This window comes from Pseudochaenichthys georgianus, chromosome 12 (genome assembly GCF_902827115.2).
Source record: "Pseudochaenichthys georgianus chromosome 12, fPseGeo1.2, whole genome shotgun sequence".
NCBI lineage: Eukaryota > Metazoa > Chordata > Actinopteri > Perciformes > Channichthyidae > Pseudochaenichthys > Pseudochaenichthys georgianus.
In genome coordinates, this window is record NC_047514.1 from 6271060 (window position 1) to 6289710 (window position 18651).

The 18651-nt window shown below is 42.2% G+C and overlaps 1 protein-coding gene across 9 annotated transcripts in view; it reads right to left on the reverse strand.

The window, feature by feature from the left end:
* vav2 (vav 2 guanine nucleotide exchange factor) overlaps positions 1–18651 on the reverse strand; it is a 211067-nt gene that overhangs the window by 144856 nt on the left and 47560 nt on the right. For all 9 annotated transcript variants that reach the window (XM_034095484.2, XM_034095489.2, XM_034095486.2 and 6 more), the window contains exon 2: positions 8024–8140. In XM_034095484.2, the coding sequence (XP_033951375.1) occupies positions 8024–8140 (117 nt within the window). The remainder of the gene's footprint in view (positions 1–8023; positions 8141–18651) is intronic.

The window sequence follows — 18651 nt, forward strand, 5'->3', positions numbered from 1 at the left end:
TCTGGACTTTAAGCTTTCGCTCATCCGTCACGCAATGTAAAATGGAGTTGTCTGAATAAAAGTCGATGGGAACACCAATCCATCTCTTCCATACTGTAACTTGGACACCTAGTGGCCTCATCCCTCACCTTCCAACAGTCAGCATCCCTGTATCCCTGACAACGACCAATTTCTCAACAACCACCTGTTTCTGCCAGTATCCCGGTAACGAGCTGCAGGAATAATGAGGTTGTGGGAGTGAAGCGTGGAAGGGAGCAAACGGAAGGGGGTCTAAACACAGGAAGGGGGAGGAAGTTCCCATTTATAATTCATGTCAGAGGAATTATCATCAGCGCTGTGGCATTTGCAATGAATTATTGATTGTGTCTTGGAAGCTTTATGTAAAAACTTGCAGTCGGGGGTCCTGATGGACAGGGCGTGAAGTAAGAGGGCACGGGGGTAACGGAAGGAGCCACAAAACTGTCTGCCGAGTGTTTTCAAGGAAGGTTATGGAGATAAATTCTCTCTCCACTCTCTCTACTGAGTGCATTGCTGGATCAAGGGGACATGGTGTACAGCAGTGGAGGAGGTAGTCAGAGAAGTGTAGAGAAGTAGAAAACCACAATTTAAGAATACTCTATTGTTTGGGAGATTGTGTGTTTATCAGATGATACATAGTATTTCATGAACTGTTCATCGGATTGTTATGACAATTTAGTTCTCTAAATGGAGAGTTCAGCAACAAATCTGTCCGCTATCAGCGTGTCATGTCCTCATCTGCAAAGAGTGCAAAAGTCCTAAATCAAGTGAAGAATACAGTGTTTGAATTAGGACTCAGAATGAAATTGTTGAGGAAGGAGTGATAGAACACTTCATATCCACTTCCATAATGTAACTAATTTCATCATTCAAAAGCCTTTTTTGACCGTGAGGAACTCGTTTAAAGTAGCATCAAAGGTGAAGTACCTCATATTGTTATTTCAGCTACTTCCCACCACTGGGGTCCATAGAGAAGACATTGATGTAACCCTAACCCACGCTGAAAAAGGTGTTCCACATATTGCGATAACCCTCTTAGCCCTCCAAAATAGACAATGTAACTGAGAGAATCATAGGTTAAAACATCTATTTTGCCCTCCACAGTAGAGGACTGCTGCTGAGGAGGTGCTCACTAATGGAATGGGACGGGCCAACCTGAGAGAGTGACCCTGTCTGCTTGACCCTTCACCCTTCCTCCATCACTTCCTGCCGTCCCTCCAGCCACAGTCTGACAGGCGTGCATCACTACCTTTCTGCAGTGATTATTTTTCATTCCAAAAAACGTGGTGTGAATCGATACCAACACGCCGGGCATGATAATGGATATTGTTCAGTAGTCTGGTATAATCTGTCTTGGCAAACAGGAACACACAATCCTCCAATGTCCATCAACAATGAATGTCTATGAATGATGTGGTCACTTATAGTCTTAGTGAGACTTTCCCTACGGTAAAAAGGGACATGTTTGTTGATTGTTGTCTGTATACCCAGTTACAAGCAAAAACGAAACAAAGATAGTAGCCATTATAGCACGACTATCAATTGTATGCTACAAAACAAGTGTAGCCCGCAGCTAACTTGCTGATTGCTAAGCAACAAACACCTCAAGTTTCAGTCCCACAAGGAAAGATATGAATTGTATCATATCAGCAAGAGATTTGAAAAAAATGTTAATAACATAATAAATAAAATGTGCTATTTGTTCATAGTGACCGGGTGTTAACAAATGCATCCTATAAAATAACACTTGTTTTCTAGGACACCTGAGGAATACCATCATTTGGGCAAGGTGATTGCCCAAATAATAAATGCTTTTCTCAGTAGCCAATAACGTAGGCTATGACAAGCCCTACCCAGTCATGTAGAACGTAGCCATAACCCTATAAACATATTGAGGACAGCAAGGGGTTCAAAGGTTTAATGTACTGTTGCATGCAAAATGTTCCCAGCTAGAACAAATTATCACAAGGCCGTGGCTGAGGGCTTGAGACTGAGGTTAGATCCAACTTCAGTAAATAGCACTCGGGTTGGCAGACGGGCCACAGCGGCTGAGGCACGTTTCCAGATGTAAGCAGCACTGGGCGTGGATGCTAAGCAACTAGCTATTTTTAGCGGCAGAGCGCAGGAAGGAAATGAAAGGAACAGAGTTCAGTGCGGGATTCAGAGCAGAAGAGAGAGTAATCAAACACCGCCGACCAATGGCAATCACAGCGCCCTGACACAATGGCTGCTCGCCTGCCACTGACTTAGTCTTATCACAACATACTCGCTGAGAGTGTGGGTGTGAGATGAATGAGTCGGGAGAGGAGGACAGTGAGAAAGAGGGGGATAGATGAATGGGGGGGAAATGAGGAGGAAAGAAAAGTGGGGATTTCTGTGTTTCCTTCACATCGCAAATCCATCTGTTTCAAAGTCTGATCCATGTTCAGTAAACTGATTACATGCTGGGAGTCAGACAAAACTTCGGAAAACTCTAATAAACGCTAAAATGACTACTTTATTATCACAGATTCAAGAAATTGAAATATATGATATGTGATATATGATATATAATACGGGAGGCTCCTGTGGGGATTGCCCACAGTATTGAGTATGTAAGTCGCATTGGATAAAAGCGTCTAACAAGTAACATGTAATAATAATACAAAAATTGGAAGGGTTTACAAATCCAAACAGATTGCTGAAAATATGTCTGCCGTTTCCTAAAAAACAATGAGTGCACACTGAGTGACTAATTCCCATTCAGATGCAGTGCACAGATAACATCCATTCACCTTGACAGGGTTCTATCAAGCCAATGAGCGGGGCTTGGATGGCTGACACTTGGCGAGTCAGTCAGTCAGTCATGACTCCGGGGCTGTTTAGATGAGATAGAAAGTGAAGCGAGCAACACCGTCTGCATTTCAAACAAATGACGCCATTCCCGTTTAATGAAGACGGCAAAGTCAGAACGCTTCCTTCCTATTCGCCGCGCTCCAGTCACAGACGGGAAAATTACCAAACTGTTGATAGATGGTTAACAGGTGCGGGCTAATTATGCTAATCATGGCAACAGCCAAATAAACTGATTGCCATGTTCATTTAAATGACAGCAATGTTCCTTTGGTGGCTAATTAAAATAGGTCGGGATGAAGTAAACGAGGCGGCTGGGTTTTCGGTTTGGAGGGAGGGCGTTTAAATAAAAAGCCTTCTCTGGGGTCCACTGTAATAAGCTGTATTTCATTGGTTTAATGATGTCATAATGAATGTCTAATGACGGGGGATGGATCAGGGGGCGAAGAGGAGAAGTGAGCAATATGTGCATTAAACTGTAAGGCTACGTTCTCCCCCTGTGTGAAGCGGCGGCGACGAGGGAGCCCTAGCTCATGTTGCGTGTGGCGTGTGGCGGAGGCTAACCCTGGTTGAAATGAGCTGGGTAATGAAAATAAAGATCGGTAGAGGACATCGAGCATCGTATGTGCTGCATCTGTTTCGATAGTAGCCCCACTGGAAAGGGTAGGGGAAGGTTTTGAAGGGGCAATTACTTTTGTTCCTCAGCATTGGGCCCAATTGGCCTCGGTCTCCATTTGCATGTGACCCGGAGAAAGGCATCATTAGACGAAGAGAAGGCGGTTCAAAGGCCAGGGGAGATGAACTCTGGGGGACCCTGACAGCCACCGTGCAGGTATGAAAAGTGGATAGGGGCTGATTAATGTTTATAGAGGCAGCTGCTGTCGAAACCCTCCACCTAACCTCGTCTCCCTGTAGTCCTTCGTTTTAATTCCCTTCGTCCAGAGGAGATTAAAAATCTACAGTGTAGGGTATGTCTCTGCAAACAGCCTGTTTGTTTCCAAAAGGACTGTGCCGGGGAAACAGGGAGAGGTCAACCTTTCCTTTCACTAATACAATCATACTCTTCCTTCTACCTTTATTCTATCTCCCTGTCTTCTTCTGCTACACTTTGATAAAACGTTACAATTTGAATTGCTTAAACCAACGTTTGCCTAATCCAAATTTGGATTTCTAATCCCAACGCCAGAAGATAAACAGGTTTTGCTTGAGTGCTTTCCAATCTTGTCAGCATTGGAGGGATGGATCATACAAATTGCATCCAATGTGACTGAACTCTATGACTGCAACCTATGTTCATGCTAAAAGGTGAAGCGTAAGCTAAAGACAGAACAAGCTTAATCAAAATCTTCTAATTTTAACAGAACATCCTACAGAACTAGAAACAAATATTTGGAAATATTAAAGTTAGATCAATATATTTGTTCTACAGTAGCTGTTGTTAATAGAAAACAATATTGATTTGTATACTTTATATGATGGGGTTTATAATGGCTCTCAGTCTGAAAGGATGCATCCTTTTATTAAATTGTGCAAACAGTTCACAACCTGGATTTTAGTCTAACAAAACGTAAATTCTTTATCTAAGCGTTTCCACTTCTTCCTAAGTGTCAGGTGGAAAACAAAAGACAAAAGAATGATATGGAGAGAAAAGACGAATGATACTGTACTACGATGTATGCTTGAAGTTAGAATTCCTTTTGTTTGCAGTCGGATGTGCCCACAAAGAAACCTTTGTGTAAAGGTAACAAAAGAGGAAAGAGCACATCCAGGGATGAGATCCAACAAAAAAAAAGAGACTTACTACTGCAGGTATAAAAAATAGCCCCCTTTTATCTTCCGTTTATTAGGCATTCTCATTATTTAAATGTATGCCACATTAGTAGGGATCTGCTCGATTCAATATATTATAATGTGATGTTTGGCCTTAATGGAAAATCAATGGCGAGACAAGCCCGCCACCGCTGCGACTATACAAAAGCAATTTCCAAATTGACATATGGGGCCTGTGTGATTGATTCTGACTGATGTTGGATTTTAATACCGTTCACTGTGAGCTCATTGACTCTCAGACATCGTCTTGTGGTTTATCTACAAACTGCCAAATGAGTCCTTGTCTCCTTTTTCTTCTCCCTCATCTTTTCTTTCTCCGTCTTTCTTCTGCCTCTGTTCCCAGCCTGGCGCCGGGAGTGTGGACAAACAGACAAACATGACACACTGGCATCAGCTGCCCACATCTGTTTAATTACATCATGCTATCCCTACTGCTTGTTTCAACAGCTTACTAACCAAGAAAGAGGAACACCACTCTGTCTCTCACGCCGAACAACACACTCTGTCAAGGGGATTAGGAAGTAGAGAGAAACAATCCACTTTCAGGAGTTTAGGTCAACAGCAGGGTATGCAGATCATGGATTACCAGCCAATCCATCCCCTCCCCCCTCCTCTATCACCCGTGGGTTTCCACCTTTCATGTTCAGGAAAATGAAAAGAAAATATAGTACAAGCAGCTGGCATCTTTCCCTGGGTGTGCAGCAGTTTTGGATTGATGTTGAAATTCCAGATTGTATTACCGACTTTAAATTGTACTTTGGACTTCATTCTTCCATAATTCAACGGTAATCCAGGTCTGGGTCAGTGACCCCTTTTCCAACAACTAAGAACTGGTTCTGTTACAGTTCACACACCTAGTTGTGTACTCTACGGAGCATTTCAACCAAATAAATGAGAACCTGAACACTTGGTTCTTAACCAATAAGGTTTTTTCTTGAACGTGCCAGTTGCTGGTAATTACAAATTGAATCTAGTACTTCTTATAATCTGGCAGTTGGTTTTGGATTTAAACGAAAATATTTGATTACATAACTACAGCTTGCGATATTACATTTGATATCTTGTAAACACGGTGTACTTTCATTGTGCATTATGCAATGGCCTTCGTTGATGAAGCAACCTTGGTTACGATTGTTTTGCTCGAAACAGGCAGAAAGGGAGATGGTTTTCTAGATAGCATTACGGTTCTTAGAATACTGACAGAACCAGTAAGAAACAGAGCTAAGAAAAGGGTTAGGACATAGCAGACCAAGCATCCAGATGTTCCTGCCTCCATCTGCAACTCTTGCTCCTTATGGTGGATCCTTGGACTCCCCCGGGCCAGGTGGAATCTGTAATCCCTCCTGAGTTTTCTGGGTCAGGCAAAGCCAACTGGTGGTAAACATGCCAGCACATGTTCATGCTCTCAGGTCTGATGTTTAACCACCTTTTGATGCAAAAGACCAGCAGGTCTACTTGGATCTCTTTCTGGATGTCTGAACCCAACAAGCGCCAACTCAATTCAAGTCCGGAAAGAAGGGGAAAAATAGACCTAAAGAGCATTTAATAAATACAAATATCCACTTGAGTAAAACTCCACATAAACCTTAAATGATGTGCGAGTGAGTCAGCCATCTTTACTGCTGAGCCAACACACACTCCCACACTGCATTCTTTTAGCATCAGCTTGTTAGAAAGCAGAGTGAAATTCAACTCTACACACTCAGTGACATGAAATGAGATTGCTGACCCTGAAGTGTAACAGCATCCCTCCGCTCTGCATTGACGTTAAAGTAACCGACAGATTTGACTTTGAGTCTTCAAACCAAAGCAAATCAACGGTGCATGTTGTGCTAAACTGTAGATGAACTCCCACAAGCCTGTTCTCTTCCACAACACATGCACAGATTGTATCAGCCCACATGAGCGTGAACATACGCCACATTTTAGCTTTCCATCTGACAGCAGAAGGACATCGCTCCTGCTGTAAATGGTGTAATGAGGGACACAAGCGGCGTCATGTCTCTGAGCGCGCGCCGTAACTAGAATGTAGCCTCGGGGCAGCCTCGTTTAGGAGCAGATCACAGTTCAACGGCAGACAGGGCTCGAGCTTAAGGACGTCCCGGGGTCGAAAAAAATAGTGTCGGGGAGGATAAAACATAATTTTGGGACGAGAGTTAAAATAAAAATACCCTGCTAACTCTACTACAAACGGCGATGAAAATGAAACCGACTGCACGTTTTGTGTAGCACATTAAACCTCCTTGTCAACATAAACACACACGCACAAAACATTTAGAAACCCGCGAAATACACACACATGTCGCTACATCTGTGCCGCTGGCTGTCAGCCAGTCGCCCAGCTAGCTGTGCCCGCAAATTCCTGGCCCGCAAATTCGCGGGTCTAGCTATGTACTGAGTGTGTGTATTTCGCGGGTTGAGTGATGTACAATGGCATCCCGTGGAGGAATTCTGAAATGTTTTACCGTTACATCACAAAAACGCACAGCAGAACTGGAGCGCCGGCCTCTTTATTTACTTACTCCTCTTCATCCCCTATGGGTATAAGGCTGAGATGAGAACTCTCCATCGTATTTAGTCCTTAGCAATATGCTGCGCCTCTCCCCATGTAGGGATGGGTACCAAGCCCCGGTATTAAACGGGCCGGAATTATTAAAGACAGTGGTAACGTTAAACTCCGACGTTATCGGACTTTTTATCGGTACTGGAGACATTTAAAAAATATGTCATATGTATTATTGCTACATACACATTATATCGCAGTTTTAGTTTCACCAACTCCATTTCTAATATGCAATAAGACTACAACATGCGTCTATGATGTATTTTCGAGCTTTCCAATCCAGACGAGATCTCTCTCTCCCGTCTGGGTGCGAGGGGGCGGGGCCGTTTGTAAAGGTCTCCTGACTGTGTTACAGACTGTCATCCTGGTTAGTGGTTACTCTGGGTTCTGTCTTCAGGACACAGTGTTGGATTGTTTTGTTAATTGGATGGGACTTGATTGGATTCAATATTAGAGTAATTTTCTCGTTTGTGTGTTTAAATATATTTGGCCTTTGTTTATGTGATTGAATGATTTACTCAAATAAAAAGGTTGATGAATTATCATCTAATGATTTGTATGATGTGTTATTTATGTTAAAGGTCACTTTGAATGATTTTAACTAATGATAATGTAGAAAAACTAACATTTTAAATTCGGGCCGGTCCACATTAATTTCGGGACGGCTTATATTGTATTTCGGGACGGTTCCGGGAGGATGGGGAAAAAAGTTAGTCGAGAGCCCTGACTGCAGAGCGTCTGGAAGGCTGCCAAGAAGAGCGTCCATCAAGTCTAACTCACCTTGCCGAAGTCCCTGACATCAAAGAGGTCGAACGGATCGAACAGTTCACTGTTACGCAGGCCGAACTTGTCGTGGCACACCTTGAGGAACGTCCGGATGTTCTTCAAACACAGGAACTACAAAAAAAGAAGGAAAAAACATGAATGTATGCTTAAAGGTAAACGTGCATAGACAATTCAAGCGACATCATATTGGATTCATACCAGTGTGGTAACAGTAGGATTAAACAAGCTGAATATTTGTTGGAAGAAACATGTTCCGCCAGTCTGTTTAATATCCCCCCATCAAGGTAGCAGGTTTCGGGTAAGTATTTCATTTCCTGGTTGGTGATTGGCAGGCTCTCCTGGTGCATTAGAGATCACTCAGCCGCGGGAGGGGAGGCTGATTGCTGGTCCTGAGACCGATGGTCTGCCTCTCTGATCCAGATAAGGAGAGCCACAAGAGGAGCCTGTCTCCTGACATCAGACCTGCACAGACAAGGCGTCCTAACGCAGGCCCACCAACAAGGAGCTGACCCTCGATAAAGCTGGTCTATTGGACTGTGACCTCACACTGAGAGGTCAGGGGTCACAAGTCTGACAAACAACAACCATGAACATGTCTTTATGAAGAACACTAAGCTCTGGCATTTAGTGACCACCACTCAAGACATTTTACCTCCTACATTTGCTATAGCTCTTTTCTAGTTAATTGTATGTTTAACTGCACATTAATATACAGTATACAATTCTTAATTATATTATATTTTATCTAAATTGCAAATGTATCACGTATATTTAACTAGGTATCTTTATACAATTGTTTTACATTTTTATTTCAAATGGCTCAACCATCACAGAATCCAAATTCCAACCAATGATAAATAAAGTAATTTCATAATTAACTGTTTTAATTATCTTCTATCCTAATTCTTTAGAAATCCCTTATATTTGCTTTCTACAAAAGTGAAAAGAATATGTCAAATGTGCCATTTAAGCAGTTCTACATGGACCTATGAACTAGAGCCTGACGGATACAATGGGGATGCCTCTTCATTGGCCAATGTTTTCGCTTATTGTGGATTGTATCTGCTTTTTCCACAATGGCTACTTTCCAGTCCTGCAAATAAAGCATCTGCCACCTTGAGACTGATAGCCAATATACAAAGGGAATGGTGGAGTTAACAGGGACTCCCCAGCGGCCATGAATAGCCATAATAAAGTGCATAATATATAATCTCTGGTCACCAATATGGAGGCTCTGAAATATGCCATCACACAGATAAACCTGGAGGGGCTAACGGGCCGATAACTGCGCAGGAGTATTGAAATATTAATGATAAGCATAACTGCATCCTATCTCACTTTCCCTGTGCGTGAGGAACACATTACCTAGCATGTCAATCTGGATGCTGCTCAGATATGCCTTTCTGTTTCTCTGTGTGTGAGGGATATGAAAACACGGAAGAAAAATGTAACACCAGGAAACAGTTTGAGCGAGAAATATTAAAGAACATAATTAATCTTTTCCTGTTCAGCTGGACAAACATTACGACAAATAACACATTAACCGGGTAATGGCTGTTGCATAAACCTAGTAAAGCAAGTCACACTTCACATTTAAGCATGGCTGGACGATTATTGAGTTTTATGTCTAATCACGATGTTGCTTTCCAAGTGAATCGAGAAAACACTTGTACTGTTCTGCTTGTGGTTTCACAGTGATGCTCTCGTTTTGTCTCAGTAATACAAATCGAGCCATTCCTCTTTCCTTTACAGTGGTGAGCTGTTGCCCCTCCATTATAGCCCAAACGTTTTCTTACTCTTTATTAGGATTAGCACTAGCTATTCCTACTGGGGTCCGCACACACACACTCACTCAAACGAAAACAACAAACAAATCATAATTTCATGGAATTCAAATGTGAAGTGAAAACCGAAATGATCATCCCATTTTAACCATCATTAAGCCAAACATAAATATTACAAATAGTTGTAAATACCCACACACCATTATACTTTATGATAAAGAGATGTTTCACTTTCAACTTTTAAAAAGTACTTCACTGAATCACTGAAACTAACTATATAAAACTCACTCCCAGTGGGCGAGTGAGATTGTAGCTTTTGCAGACCATTTACATGCACACAACATGTATGACGTACTAAAGGAAAGGGAAAACAAAAAAAAGAATAATAGGGCCCCTTTAATAAATTAAGTGTTGTAAGTCAATGCATAACAGTGTTACATAACAGCAATCTCCATTATGACCAACATAATGGTGATTATGGTTTTCTTAACATGCCGACAGCATCAGGTACTTCAATGTGCTGCAGAGCATCGCCACTCCCCATGCATTCAAGTCTTTCTGCAGTTTGGTGATGCAGTGTTTCCTGTTGCTACGACTACGCGTGTGGTGCATTATCCTGTAGTAATTAGCTTTTGAAAATACGCTGCAGAAATCCCCTTATTGATGCCCCTCCGGTGAATTCAGATAAAAGCAGCACAGTTCCATCTGATACGGTTTCCTGCTATTCTGTGGCATTTGGCTCGGCCTCTCCTGGCCACACCTGAGAGCCCTGCTGACTCATTCTCATTCATGTGTGCACATCTGCCCCGTCCCAGTGTCGTGGCTATGAACCCCATAAGAGAGCTGCGGCGGCCGGCAACGAGCGACGCGATTGGTCGGCTAGCCCAAGTGACATTTGCAGTTCAGCGGCGAAGGTTATCGTGTCTGCAGATCCTCACGTGCGGTGGGAGAAAGAAAAAAAAAATCGTATTTTCTCAGCTCCAGATATGAAAAGGTAACATTTGCTGGAGTGGTTTGTGGACGAGAGAGAGATATGGATCAGGGGGGAGAAGATGTGTCTGACATTCTAATATATGTTTGGTGATAAGAGAGCCGGGATGTGGATAGGGAGAAAGAATTGCTATGATCTTGATGAAAGAAAAAACACCCTATTTCTCATGGAGTGGAGAGTGTGAGAGCACCTGGGAATAAACAGGCTGTGGTCACCTCCTTAGGTGGAGGCCGCCCTCAGCACAATCCATCTGGAATTACCTCACTGTGCAACACACTCCAGGCGAGGTGCAGACCGCCCTCCATTGTTCACTGTGTTGCGAGTACATCTCACACACATACTGTACTACATTGACTTCAATGCGGAAAGTATTTAAAGAAGAAATTATAATTCTTGAGATAGAAATGCATCACCTTGGTTCGCAGGAACTCTGTGATGACACATTCATATTAGTCGAAATAATAAGTCATTTATTTTAAGGACATTTTGTTTGCTGCATTTTAGAATATAAATTAAAAGTGTATATATACTTTTTTTTTAAATCATTAAAACAATTTGAAAAATATTTATAATAACATAAGTTAGAGTAATAATGTGAAATAAAAAGACAATAAAACAAATATATAGAAAAATAAGAAGTTAAAGGAAAAGTATTCACATTGTTCTAAAATCCGTATATTACCACAGTGGTGTTTAAGTATAAGATGTTAATGCCTAATTGCAAATCAATTATGATTTTTAGTTGCAACTTTACAAACATGTCTGAATGATCCAAAACATTGATTATTTTCTCTAAATATTCTTGTCGGTAACTGCAACAGATTAAACTTCTAATGTTCTAAATCGCAGTTTGGATCATTACTGTCATATTCATTTAAATTGCTTTCATTTCTCCAGAACCCTGTTGTTGCAATTTGAAAAACAAACACAAACAAGCCCCACTATATGGTTTTGGAACATTGTAATAACAGTTGATTGCTGAATGTGGAGTGGTGTTTGTTCCGCTTTGTTGGGAATTGCATTATTGATCCCCATGTTGTGCACATGCCTGAGACTCTTCGGCTGAGCAATCTTTTTCTTCACAGCAAGACATTTCTGTGGCAAAGGGATTTCAAATAAATACGTCTTCCCGCACAAGACAAGAGAAACAAAATGTGTGTGGATAGTATAAACACTCGCTTCAAGTGTTTGCCATTTGAAGCTACCATTGTGTCGGCCTCATTACTCCTGGCTCACTTCGTACTTTGACTGGCGGCTGAACGTGGGCTTCTCAATCAATCAATCATTCAATGTTTATTTATATAGCCCAATCACACATGTTAGATTCTCAAGGTTTCTCCGTGCTAGCAGCGTGAGCAGTATTCATCAAATCTAAATGTGTGCACTGACTTTAATGCTTACAAATAAAAAAACATTGCTATAGGGTGGAATAAATCTAAACAGAAGGTCAAAAAGAGTGAAGAAGAAAATAAAGACGCCTGTGGACTCTTTTTTTCGGGGGGGTCGTGTGCTCCAGTGAAGCGACGGCTCGGATTTTGACTTCTCAGTTGAGAGCAAACAACTGTTAAAAGAGGCAGGCTTGTTTCCAGGTGAGGCGGGGGAAGAGGAGACCGAGTTCAATGGAGAAGGAGGCAGGAGGAAGAAGAGCAGCAAGGAGGAATAGACCCGTCACATCACCTGCCAAGCCCTTCAACCGTATCACTGCGCCGCATCACACAGGGAATAATGCACTATTCCTCTGGGAGGTTGGCCCTTATCTGCACACACTCCTACATGCTCATATCTGAGGAGATACAAATTAGAGCTTCCTCAACAAAAGAAACCTGAGCATATTGAGGAAAAGGGGTGCAGGGAAAGTGTGGAGATATGGGAAGTAGAGGAGGGGGAGGGAGAGGTGGTTTGTGTTGCCAAAACTGAAGCTCTTTGGTGTCAGGGAAGAAGGGGTGTATGGAGTCGAAAACCTGGAGAGAAAACACCCGTGGGAGAGAAATAGCAAAAGAGGAGGAAGCTGCAGAAACATCTGAGAAACTAGATCCAGAAACTGATCTGATAAATGTTTCCTGGATCGATTGATTCACACATGTGATGCGAATTGAAAATACATTATTTTTAAAAAGCATGTTGAGTGATATTTGTGTCTGGTGGCAAGCAAACGAGACATTTAAATTGTAAAAATGTGTAAAATGCTTGATATATCAATTTAAAAAACAGCAGTTTCAGAAGCAACAGTGACCCTTTAAAGCCAGGCATTGTATACATGTAGGGAATCCCCCAACAACCATGTTTGCAGTTGAATCACGTGACAATACAACATCTGTTCAAAAACTAGCACAATAGCTCTAGTTAAGGTGTGGTCTGCAGATGCACATGTTGTACTTGGCTCTGGCTCATCTTATTTCCCACGGCAGAGATAACGCTGTCATTGTCTTGGGAAATAAGCAGTTAGTTCTAATTTAATAACATTTATTAAGTCATTAAAAATAAAAGAGCATTTTTGTGTCAGTTTCAGAGTCATTCTATTGGGCCCAGGAGAAGTGTTACATGGCCTTACAGGTGCTTTGTGAAAACGGGACATATTGGCGAGATGAACTCAATGTTTGCTGCCAGTAGTGGGGAATGCCAAACAACAGATACAAGTGTAAGGATATAGGATGTTCCTTTCCATGACCAAAGACCACTTCTGTTTTAAAATATAGATCAATTGTCGCATTGACACACGTAAAACAATCACTTCCTCTTCTGCCCTCTTCCGAAAAAGGCCGGATCAAGAGGTCTTTCCTCCAAATGTGGCGTATTCATGACCTTAACTTCGTAAAGAGGAAACAAGATGGACGCTACAAAGAAGAGATGTTGTATTTTATTTTTTTGAGAACAATTATTTACTTTTCGCATGCCATGATGCTGACTTCAATTCAGTCACGAAAGTTTAGAGATTCTCCAAATGTCTGTTTCAGATTGAGGAACTTTCTCGTGATATTTCCCTTTTCATTTTAACATACTGTCCCCCACATGAATCCAGCACCAATTCTAATATGTTGCAATGTTACAAACGTGAGAGATAATTGGTGAATCCGCACATGTTTCCAGATCCACTCATTGGCCAATGCTACCCATCCACCGAGTTTCAGGAGGTTTCATGAAGTAGTGCTTTCTGTATTGCTGCTGAAGGCAGACAGACAAAACAAACCAAGCTGAAAACCTAACCTCCTTGATGGAAGTAACAAGGAGGACATCTTTATCAGAAAATCAATAAAGAGCAGTCTACTGTTTAGGACTCTGGGGGGAGTTAACTTGCTTAACTTGAAAAAAGCATCTCTTTGTCCACTTTACTTCTTCCACCAAACACAAACTGAATGGGAAAGCGTCTGCATTTATCTTAGTCGTAACAACCATTTAAAACCCTTTTACACAAACAAAGACTTCACCCATTCTCACGCCATTTTGAGCAATTTAGGGGTTTGCCCAATTGGATATGTTGAGTGCGGGGGCTGGGGCTCAAACCACCAACCTTCTGATTGGCTGACAACAATCTATCTGCTAAATCACAGCCATCCAAATTATATTTTGAGATTCCTTATCTAGGCAATCTTGAGCAAAGGATATGTAAATGTTTTGAAAGAAAACATCATGTGTGTCTGTGGGCATTAAAGGAATCAATAATAATGTTATTTAGAGGAGGATTAATAGTAGAGTCGAGGGTTTATGACAAACACACTGAGGAGAGTCAGACAGCCGCTCAGATACCCAGACAGCCGCTCAGAGAACAGGACTCCATACAAGAGACTGATGCCTGTCTGGGGACTGCGAGGCATCCACATACGGTCACTGGCATTCAATTATTTGCAAATCTTGGGAAAAGTCCTTATTAAGAAGATGTGTTGCAACGTTACAATCTATGTGCACCAACAGTATGACCTTCAACTTCTGTTGAACTGAGAACATCCTGATACTGCTTTATTGCAAGGAATCAAATATGACAAAGACAGCTGCTCTGAGTCTTTGTCCACATTTGATGAACCACAATACAATACTCATCTTTTCACACACACACACACACACACACACACACACACACACACACACACACACACTTGGCCTCGTGTTGGGTCTCCGGCGGTGGATCATTCCACACCTTTACAACAACAGGAAGGAGGCTCTCAGCAGGTGAGAAACCACAAGAAACAGCAGGCTGAGTTTTTTCCAACACTCACACGTACCTACACAAATGCACACACACACACACACACACACACACACACACACACACACACACACACAACACACACACACACACACACACACACACACACACACACACACACACACACACACACACACACACACACACACACACACACACACACACACACACACACACACACACACACACACACACACACACACACACACACACACACACACACACACACACACACACACACACACACACACACACACACACACACACACACACACACACACACACACACACACACACACACACACACACACACACACACACACACACACACACACACACACACACACACACACACACACACACACACACACACACGGCAGGTGGAGGTGATGATGGATCTCGTAAACTCCTGAGTTTGGTTAATGATCCCGCAGCCGGGGTGTTGATTGCTTTCTGGTAAGGAGAGATTTATTCCTGGCAGCGATCGGTGCTCAACCTTTCAAAGCAAACCTCGTCCAAATTCTGGGCAGCAAAATGTCCATTACACACTAGCCTGGTAATAGCTCATTCCGACTGAAAAGCTTACATTTGTTAAACAGCTAGAAATAGCAACAACAAAATGGAAATGGACCGTTGAAATGCCTGTAGGAGGGTAGCACTCAAAGACTTTCAGCGCTATGAAAAGGTCAATTAATGTCGAAAAAAGAAGATACGTGTGGATTGAATAGACTGTAATAAAAAAATGACAATTTAATGCATGGCAGTGTATACACCTGGAAGTGAGTGGCTTTCAGTTATTATCCTGTGTTCAGAGCAATAAACCGAGCCCTGATTATAATCTGCGTCTTTAGTTGGAGTTAATATTCTCAGACACGTGAATAGAACATTCCTCAAAGATAAGAAGGCGTAAAGATGCAAACAAGATGATATTGTTTATATCAAGTACACAAGTACTGCAGGATAAGTAACTGTTTCTAATTACCTTCTCTTCCCAAAGGGAGTTTATCTCTCACAACCTCCCCGAAAAGCTTCCATTTGACATGATAATATCACTTTGTAACCCTTTAAAATGAGCTTTATAGGGCCCCAATAACGATAACCAAGCGTGTGCCCGTGTGCCTCCTTGCCCTCGAGGTAGTTCGGCAGGCAAACCCTACAATGATTCCTTGGGAACTTTATGTGGAACGCCGACAATAATAATAATAATAATATATTTTATTTATAAGCGCACTTTTAATTTGCGTAAACAAAACTCAAAGTGCTAAAAGGGTCTAATCGTCCGAAATAGCCATAATTGTTTTAACAAATGGGCATTGAAAGGTTGACAGATTGTTCACACGTTAAAGCTTAGCAATGATAATATATGGCTGGCTGACTTTGTAAGGGTATTAATTCCCCAAGATGGGAACACTGTCAATTTAACAGCCAACTTATAATCTTGAGCTTTGATTTTGTGTCCCGCGAGTCGCCAACAGGTGTTAACCGCTACCGACGTCGATGGATGACGCACTCACTCCTGTCAGTCCGCCAAGTTGTAGCTTTTTCTATTTATAGCACGCAGAATTTAAATCAATCCAGAGATTTTTCCAGAGCCCCGACTTCCTCCTCTGTGATCTTTGAATTCCCTTAATTAAAATCAATATCTGCTTTGATGAATAGTTTACACCAGCAAATGGTTCCTCTGAGTCATAAAGCTACACATTTGCAAAGGAAAATACTGTTAGTGATGAAACATAATTTATTTGGTTGAATGTACTTATTTTTAAAGTGTGGGTCCATGGCCCGCTACTATGAGGTTAGTAAATGTTTAGGTATGAGCCGGGTGGGATTAATGAGTGCTGGGGATTTTCTGCCCCACTTCCAGGTCACCCAGATGTTACAGTCTGAGAGGGGAAAGGCCCTGCTCCCGCACATTAGAGAAGAGTACGCTGCATGCATAATGCATCGCAACGGTATGCAAATGTGTTAATCTTATCCTATTACCCCTAAAAGCCTGTAAGCAGGCACGGATTGACCACAGTATTAAATCTTGTACAAACCCTCAGCAGACGAGGCAGAACTGCTTGGGTAGCGAGGGCTCCGTGTCTCGTGTTAAGATATGGAAGTTAAATAGGCTAAGTACGCTTTTTAGTGAGGTTAATCTCCATTACAAAAGAAGATCATTCTGCCCAGAGCATAGTCTCTGGAGAAGGGAAGTCACAGCGATTGTAGAGCATGGCTACCTAATTAAATCAAGTCCACCTTCACCTTTACACTGGCCACTTGCGGGGGGAAAAAACAACACACTCTAATTGCATGAAAACGAAGCCTGAGATGAGAAGCATGAGGATGAAAGTGTTGAACTTGTAGCGTGCCATCGGTAACATGCTCACCACATGGACACGCTAAGGTCATGCTTCAGTGATCCTGAAGCGAACTAAAAAGGAGACCCTTTCCTGGGGAAGTAAAGCGTTTGTGCCGGAGAGAGTGAAACAGAATGGTGGGAAAAAAAATAGAGGTGATATGTCTTGAAGGTATACCGGTCTTTCCTCTCTCTGCTGAAGCGGAAATGACCACGGCTAGGAACAAAGAACCGGCTCTCATGGATAATGGAGAGAAAAAAGAGGAAGGGGCTAGTATGTGGGGTTGCATGTAAAAGGTCCACCAATAGGCGCATTCACACCGCAGTACTTTTCCCACAAAGGTTCATGAGAACTTAGTTCATGAGAACTCTTTAGTTCTCATGAACAGATCGCGTTCACACCGGAATAAGTCCCTGTGGGAGGATTAGGCAAATGAAGCCGCTGACGTCACTTCTTCTTCTTCTGCTGCTTTGGGTTTACTGGCAGGCCACAAACCACTTCACGTCCCCGGCCGGAAGTCCCCGGAGTTGGGGACTGGCTTCAGTAGAAGCTGCGGTGAAGCCTTCCGAGTAAATCGCCAGAACGCCGACACCTCCTCATCTCCACCGCTCCCATGTTTTATTTTGTGTTGCCATAAGTTAGTCTCTCTGCGTTTCTGCGCTGGGCTAATACTAATGCTAATGCGAGGATAATAAAATGGCGGCTTCACAAAACTTTTTGGGAGTTTTACGGGGCGTGGTTTGCAATCCGCCCAGCCAATCAGAAATAGGAACCTTTTTCTCCCACGAAAGTCCCTTTTAGTACCGGCTCTTTTTGGTGTGAACGGGACAAAAGAGTTCTCATGAACTAAGTTCTCATGAACCTTTGTGGGAAAAGTACTGCGGTGTGAATGTGCCTAATGGTGCTAGGTAGTATATGATATTTACAGTTTATCATGAATTATTCTTTTAGATACGTGTCAGCATTGATACCGTAGATATTTAGCCATGTGTGGCAACGATATGTTGTTTAGTCGTTGGTTAACCACTTTGGTCCACCTTGGAAAGTCTAAACAACTTCTGATTGGAAAGGATTTGTTTTAGAAAGCAATAAGGAAATCAGAGAATTCTAAATATGCTTTGAAATTAAGATAGTAATGAGGGTTTCACTTTGTATAACTTATCAATACAGGATATCAGTATGATTATCGGGATAGTGGTTCATTCATTATTTTGAAACCCCCCTGAAAGTGCAAGTAGTCCTCCAATTAATGGAACAACAACTACTTTTGTAAGGTTAGCAGATCATTTGTCATTTGGTTGCAA